General features: G+C 43.4%; 2 protein-coding genes across 8 annotated transcripts in view; one reads left to right on the top strand and one right to left on the bottom strand.

Moving 5' to 3' along the window:
- Positions 1–1,137, top strand: part of spidr (scaffold protein involved in DNA repair) — a 417,755-nt gene extending 416,618 nt beyond the window's left edge. For all 7 annotated transcript variants that reach the window (XM_038809295.1, XM_038809300.1, XM_038809296.1 and 4 more), the window contains one exon: positions 859–1,137. In XM_038809295.1, the coding sequence (XP_038665223.1) occupies positions 859–978 (120 nt within the window). In that variant the 3' untranslated portion in view covers positions 979–1,137. The remainder of the gene's footprint in view (positions 1–858) is intronic.
- Positions 1,138–5,700: 4,563 nt separating this feature from the next.
- cebpd (CCAAT enhancer binding protein delta) lies at positions 5,701–7,060 on the bottom strand. The gene has a single exon (XM_038809303.1). It carries the CDS (start codon positions 6,959–6,961, stop codon positions 6,089–6,091), a length of 873 nt encoding a protein of 290 aa, XP_038665231.1. The 5' UTR covers positions 6,962–7,060; the 3' UTR covers positions 5,701–6,088.
- Between the last annotated feature and the right edge of the window lie 796 nt (positions 7,061–7,856).

Below are 7,856 nucleotides of genomic sequence, written 5' to 3' on the forward strand. Positions count from 1 at the left end.
TTATTTCTGCCCCTAGTGAAGTGCATAATCTTTACTTTGTTATTACCCTCTTGTCCGCATTGCTACTGATGTTTACTATTATGGTTATAAACCAACAGCAACTTTTAAATTCCTATCTACCTCTCTCTTAATTGATAACTGGGTATGCAGAGATGATTCCCAACTATGAATGCCCCACAGCAGAAATGCATGAACTTATAAACTGGTAATTATTATAATGAAAAATCTGATTAATTAAATTGTTCAGACTGGTACATTTCAAACTCTGGGTTCCACATTCTGCTTAGTTTTCTGCAATTGATTTTAAGAAGTGTTGACTTTTGTAAGAAATTAAGGCTTGATCTATATTATATTGAATAAAGTCAATAAACTTTTCCAAAAAGAATCCAACATATAATAATGTGTTACATTATCTGGGTATTTGAATGAATCAAAATTCATTCTGTAATAATTAAGAACTCCTATAGTGAAAAATTATGATTTCTCAGATCTTTTGGAAAAGACTATTGAAAGGCTGTATGTATCTGTGATGTAAAGCTGAGGTGTTAGTATGCAGCATTGTGAATATTTCAAGGACACAGATGGAAAATGTGTTTTGTTATATTTATTGTTGAAGAATTAATTTTAGATGTAAAGGATATTTCATAAAAGTAGAGTAAATAAAAATTATATTACGCAATTAAATATGGTTTTAAACTATAGTGCTGTGAAAATATTCAGTCACACTTGCCTATTATATTATATGGCACGTGAAAAGTTTTCATTACCTAACTGTAAAGATGTTTCACTTTTATAACTTATCTTTTGGATTCAAAATGTTCTTTATAATATTTGTTTTATTATATGATACCGTGCCAGGGCTATGAGATGAACAGTGTACTTGGCCAGGAGTTGGGGCCTCTCAGCTGCTATGTCCGCTCAGTAACAAATCAGCCAGCAAGCTGGATTGGACTAGAAGAAATCAGGCTGCTATCATGATAGCCCAGTCTCAGTGATTGTGAAATTCTCGACCATCAGCAATTGTTGTAGCAATGATGGTGACAAAACTGTATTTTTGAAATTTTATAATATGTGAAATAATTATTGCATTAAATATTTATAAATTATGTGTTGTAATTAAAACAATTATTTTGGAAATCTGATGTGTTGAGTTATTTAAAAATTTATATTTATGACTTTGAGGATTTAAAAAAATTAATGAAATGACTATACTGCATTAGTAAAGCATAATTCAAATGTGCCAGTTGTTTTACTCTGAATCTCAGCTATTTGTTATAAACTAAAAGGGATCAAATATTAGTTTTCACCTGAAAAATAGCTGGTGTCCAAGAAGAATCGATATCAAATCTTTTTCATTCTTTAAATTATTTCCCAAGTCTCCTTAGATTCCTGTTGCATCCAACTAAGAAACTGAGGATGGTAGTACTTGTTCTCAGTCTTAGCCAGCTATTGCATGACTCCATAGCGGCATGGTGATGCAGTGGTTAGCACTGCTGCCTCACAGCTTCTGGGACCCGAGATCGATTTTGATCTTGGGTGACCGACTGTGTGGCGTTTGCACATTCTCCCCATGTCTGTGTGTTTCCTCCGGGTGCTCCAGTTTCCTCCCGTGTCCAAAAGATGTGCAGGTTCGGTGAATTGGCTAGGTCAAAGGTTAGATAGGGTTACGGGGATAGGGCAGGGGAGTGGGCCGAGGGGTGCTCTAGGGGCGGCACGTGGTGCAGTGGTTAGCACTGGGATTGCGGCACTGAGGAACCTGGGTTTGAATCCCGGCCCTGGGTCACTGTCCGTGTGGAGTTTGCACATTCTCCCCGTGTCTGTGTGGGTTTCACCCCCACAGCCCAAAGATGTGCAGAGTAGGTGGATTGGCCATGCTAAATTTCCCCTTAATTGAAAAAAAAATTGGGTACTCTAAATTTATTTTTTTTTAAAGGTAGGGTGCTCTTTCAGAGAGTTGGTGCAGTCTCAATGGGCTAAATGGCCTCCTGCACTGTAGGGATTCTATAATGTGACAAGTGAAACCAGCACATTAACCCTCTATCATTCAAGATAGCCACGTTCATTGGAGGAGCAGAATCCATGCCCTGAGACTGTTGTCAGTGTATTAATGCACTAAAATACATTGGATAACTTTTTTTTAATAAATGTTTTTATTCAGTTTTCATATTTTATATTGAACAAATTACAAATTGTTAGGAGAGAAAAAGAACAAAAAAAAACAAACAAACACGCAAAAATTAACATACATATTTACAGGTAAGCATCTTCGTAGTAGTAACTGCGCCCGCCCCCCCCCCCCCCCCCCCCCCTCAACATGTTTATTTAGTTTGGTTTTGGGCCTTAGCTAGCCATCGAACCCCCGTACCGAACCTGTAGCCCCCCCCCCTCCCGCTACCTTCCCCCGACTATTCTTCCTCTTGTACATTGGCCACAAATAGGTCCCGGAACAGTTGCATGAATGGCTCCCACGTTCTGTGGAAGCCGTCGTCCGACCCTCGGATGGCAAATTTGATTTTCTCCATTTGGAGAGATTCCGAGAGGTCGGACAGCCAGTCCGCAGCTCTGGGCGGTGCTGCTGACCGCCAGCCAAACAGGATTCTACGGCGGGCGATCAGGGACGCAAAGGCAAGGGCGTCCGCCCTCCTCCCCAGGAATAGATCTGGCTGTTCTGAAACCCCGAAGACCGCCACTATCGGGCATGGCTCCACCCTCACTCCCACCACTTTGGACATAACCTCGAAGAAGGCTGTCCAGTACTCCACGAGTCTGGGGCAAGACCAGAACATGTGGGCGTGGTTGGCCGGGCCTCTTTGGCACCGTTCACATCTGTCTTCCACCTCCGGGAAGAACCTACTCATACGGGTTCTTGTTAAGTGGGCTCTATGTACCACTTTTAGTTGCGTCAGGCTGAGCCTTGCGCACGTGGAGGTGGAGTTGACCCTATGCAGTGCTTCGCTCCAGAGTCCCCACCCTATCTCCATCCCCAGGTCGTCCTCCCATTTCCTTCTTGTTGCGTCCAGTACGGTGTCGTCCCTATCTACCAGTCGGTCATACATGTCACTACAGTTCCCTTTCTCTAGGATACTTGCGTCCAGTAGGTCTTCCAGTAGTGTCTGTCGTGGCGGTTGTGGGTACGTCCTTGTCTCCTTTCGTAGGAAGTTTTTGAGCTGCAGGTACCGTAGCTCGTTCCCCCCAGCTAGCTGAAATTTCTCTGTCAGTTCGTCCAGTGTTGCGATCCTGTCGTCCGTGTATAGGTCCCTGACTGTCAGTGTCCCCCCGTCCTGCCTCCACCTTTTGAAGGTGGCGTCAGTCAGTGCTGGTGTGAACCTATGGTTGTTGCAGATGGGAGCCCTGTTCGACATTTTGGTCAGGCCAAGTTGCTGCCGCAGTTGGTTCCAGGATTGGAGGGTGGCTGTCACCACTGGGCTGCTGGAGTGTTTTTTGGGTGGGGATGGGAGTGCTGCCGTGGCGAGGGCCTGGAGGGAGGTTCCCATGCAGGAGGCCTCCTCCGCACGCACCCACCCAGCCTCTGGCTCCTGGATCCATCCCCTTACTCGCTCGGCTGTTGCTGCCCAGTGGTAGAATTGTAGATTCGGGAGGGCTAGCCCTCCCCTGGTTTTTGTTTTTTGTAAGACCTTCTTTGGGATCCTAGCATTTTTACCCCCCCATACGAACGCCATGATGAGTTTGTCCAGCGCTTTGAAAAAGGCCTTGGGGATGTAGATCGGAATGGATCTAAACAGGAAGAGGAACCTGGGCAGTACGTTCATTTTGATCGTCTGAACTCTCCCCGCGAGGGAGAGCGGGAGTGTGTTCCATCTTTGCAGGTCCTTTTTAACTTCCTCCGTCAGGCTGGTGAGGTTCCATTTGTGGATCCCTTTCCAGTCATGGGCTATTTGGATCCCCAGGTAGCGGAATTTATGTCGGGCTTGATTGAACGGCAGCCCCTTTAGTGCTGCCCCCCCCCCCCCCCCCTTGCGGGTGTACTGGGAAGATCTACATTGGATAACTTAACGCACTGGCCCATTCTTGTTTCTTTGGCTGTTGTGTTGAAGTTCCTTCACATCATGAAAGTGATTAATTGAGGGGGCATTGTACTTCATCAACCTCTCTCTCATCTCAGCACATCTGAGTCTAGTGGAAAGAAAGTTGAGATAGCTGGAGATGATTCTGGATGCAGTGGATGATCTTGAAACCTTGAGTTCCTGACAATCTTCTTTGCATGCAAAATCTTACCCAGCACAGTGGGCAAAAGGGTTCAACACAAATTCAAAGGCCATAAGGATGATTTTCAATTGAGGTGTTGGTGAATTGGCAGCCAATGTCAGTCAGCGAACACAGAGGAGGTAGGTGCATGGGACTCGGTGGGAGTTTGGATATGGCAGCAGAGTTTTGGTGAGCTCAAGTTTGTGAAGGGTCCAAAATAGGAGGCCAGCCAGGAGAAGATTGAAATTATCAAATCTGGAGGATAGTTAATGCATGAATGAGACTTTTAGCAGCAGGTGGACTAAGGAACGGCGTGAACTGGGCTATTATAAAGGTACATGTATCCAAAGGCGGTTTTTTTTCTTCTACTTAGAATTTTTTTCTCCCCAAGCTTAATTTCTGTGCACAAAAAATTCTCGAGCCTTTTGTTTCATTTCACAAATGTTCTAGGTTGGAAATGATTATAGGTTATTAGTTGTAAATTGTACTTTTAGCCTTTCAGTTTTTGACCTAGCTTCAAATCCAGAACACATGAAATCTAGTTTCAAGAGGATTGATATGAAATGAGCTTGATGTCTTATTGGAGTTCTTAATAACCATAAGCAGTATTTGCAAGGTCATGTGAAAGCGTTACATTCTTGGAGATGGAGTTTATTTGAGGTAAGAGCGGTGACACATTGTTGAAGCAGAGGGTGTTTAAAACTGCATTTAATGCGGAATGTCAAATGCTGCCTGATTCTAGATACCTTAAATTATATTCCCAACACCAATTTTCTTTTGACATGAATATTCCTCACCCATTTGCGCAAAAATGGTTATCAATTTTAATTTTTATAAAGTCAGATAGTTTGCAATGACAATAAAGGGCTGTGTTTTTAAAAATCTAACAACTTAAATAGCCTTCCTTGCTCTGCCAGCCATATTATTGCAGAACTAAGTCATCAACTTTCAAGATGAACCCAAACTCCATACAAAATAACTGAAATATACTGCATTGCCTAAGATATAGTGAAAGCTCCTGACAGCATTTTGATGATTTGAAGCTGAGGATGTCAGACGCCCTTTGTGTTGATTTTGAGAGGAAACTTACTATGTAAAGATCGTGATTTATGTTGTGCTGTTAAATTTTGATTGTGCTCGAATTAAAATAGTCACTTTTAAAGCGAATTTGAATTATTTCAAATGCATTTTCTGAACGACACCAGCTTGTAGCATAAATATACATTATAGGATTAAACAGAACTACAGGGTTATTAAATTCTAATCAGGTGGTTAATGAGCTTCTGTAAAGCTTGAACTTTGTTAATACATTCCGGTATGGCAAGTGGTTAAAACTGGAACTGGGTGAGAGTTACGTATTCACGTGCTTTCTTAATCTCAGAATGACTCAGCACACGATATCGTGCCATCTGAAAATTTTCCATTCACCTTTTTGTTTGACACTGCCCAACCCTGCAGAAGACACAGGTATTGAACAAATACACCGTACAAATAGAAATATTGACGTATTTAATAATTCTTTTCATAAAACGAAATACAGTTAATATAAAACAAACGTCAATCATGCGCTACCAACCAGTGACTAAAATGAAAAATATAAAGTTCATAATCGTGACATATAAATGTACCTTAGCTGCATTAATGCATAGAGTATAGAAAATTAGAATTATAAAAAAAATAATTTAAGGAACGTTCCGCCTTTGTTGCTATGGCAAAGTTTTTAAGGCAGTCTGCAACAAGTTTCAGGAGTTCAGAATTCCCAAGGCCAGAAAAATTTACGCATTTCTAAAGTTCACAGTACTTGCTAAAAAAAAATTATTGATTCTTTGGTTGAGGTATCAGGGTTTATTAAATGTTTTTCTTTTTATACTTTGTTTTACAGTCACCGACAGTCTGGATTTGCACTGAGAAACGATGCTGCGTTAGGTTGTTGGTCAAAAAAGTTCCTCATAATCGCAAGTTCCCTCGACAACTGCTCGATTTTTTTATGCAAGCGATCGTTTTCAGCATTGAGTTCCATCATTTTCTGCTGCATCTCTACGTTGCGCTGTTTAGCTTTATCTCTGCTCTTTCTCACGGCGATGTTATTCCTCTCCCTCCTCTGCCGGTACTCGGAGCTCTGTCGGTCTATGGCTTTCTTGGATTTTTCCTTGCCAGGTGTCGATCTACCGTGGGAATTTGCAGAGCTGGGCTCTGGGCTGGTGGGAGGGGTAGGCTGGCCTGTGGGTAAGTGCACGGTTGTCTGTGCGCAGGCTGCAATCTGAGTGTGCAGTGAAGTTTCCATGTTTTCGTTTCTTTCCTCTTTAACCACCACTTTGGATAAGTCCAGGCGTTGATCGTAGCTGTTCTGCAGCTGGGCAGTGAAAAGGTCCCTCTCTGAACCTGTTGAGGCAGGTACGCCAGTGACCGAGGTCATCATCTGACTGGCTGCAGCAGGAAGATAGCCATACTCGGGCTGAGATTTGTCCGGTTTGTTGGTGTTGGCGAACAGATCTGCCAACAAGTCGTCACCGTAGAGCTCCAGCTGAGAGCCTGACACCGGCTCCACCACATAGGGGCTGAAATCAATGGCAGTCTCGTCGTCGTAGATATCACCTGCCGGGTTCAAATCAGCCAGGTTGGCTCTTTCCTCGCACATGCCCCGGTTCGGCTTGGCTCCGCCGCTGACTCCCTCGTAGAAATTAGCCGGTTCGAGGGGAAACATGGGGAAACATGGCGAGACGCAGCGTGAATCCAAGTTGTACAGGTTACTCATGAAGGGGCTGGTCTTACGGGAGGGCTCCGCCACAGGCTTTGAAGGAAATGCAAGCAAAGCAGCTGGAGTTTGTACCGAGCTATTGACCAGCCCCGCGCCGCTGGCGGGACTTTATACCCGCCGCCCGCGCGCGTCATTCATTCAAGGGTTGATCTGCATGAACGGGGGCGGGGCTATCATCGGACCCGCCCACGCGCCGAAGCCCTGCCTAGTCCGAGCGGTTGGCACCAGCTCGAGCGGATAGTCCACCCTCAGGCGCTGTGAGGGGAGATTATTGACAGTCCCAGTACTGGCATTTCGCCGTGACTGAGAGCCTCTTCATATATACATTATATATATAATCATATCAACGCAAAGGCAGTTTAAGGGAGAAAACGTTAAGAAGTTCGAGTATTGACGAAAATAAATCACTGCCTTCTAGCAATTAATCAACGCAAATTAGCATTAGAGACTTCTAAACAAATCGCTATGTAATGCAGGTATGTGCAGGACAAACACCAGATTTTGTGGTGCTTTCCTTTTCAAGGACCAATCATGTGATGTGCTATTAAGAGAAGCCAGTTCCCAGTGGACTTGCTGTTTTTCCCATTCAGTCCTTGGTTAGGTAACTTATTCTAGAAACTTCAACGCCCTCCCTGGCCCGAAGTGGCACGCGCGAAAGTGGAACAATTGAAACATGTATTTACTTTGCATTGTATCTGAATGTATAATTCAGGAAATATAATGATAAACTCTCATGTGAAGATTTTACCTGATGTTAGACTACAATTTTTATTACTAAGTTACAACTCCAGAAGAATCATCCAAACAGTATGTAACTTCACAACTGTGCGAGCATTTACTGCTTCAACACAAAAAATAAACTTGAGGGAGTGCATTACACCAATGCTCTAAT

This window comes from Scyliorhinus canicula, chromosome 10 (assembly GCF_902713615.1).
Source record: "Scyliorhinus canicula chromosome 10, sScyCan1.1, whole genome shotgun sequence".
Taxonomy (NCBI): domain Eukaryota; kingdom Metazoa; phylum Chordata; class Chondrichthyes; order Carcharhiniformes; family Scyliorhinidae; genus Scyliorhinus; species Scyliorhinus canicula.

Coding starts and splice junctions, on each gene's coding strand:
- cebpd (XM_038809303.1), bottom strand. CDS start 6,961: ATGAGTAACCTGTACAACTTGGATTCACGCTGCGTCTCGCCATGTTTC.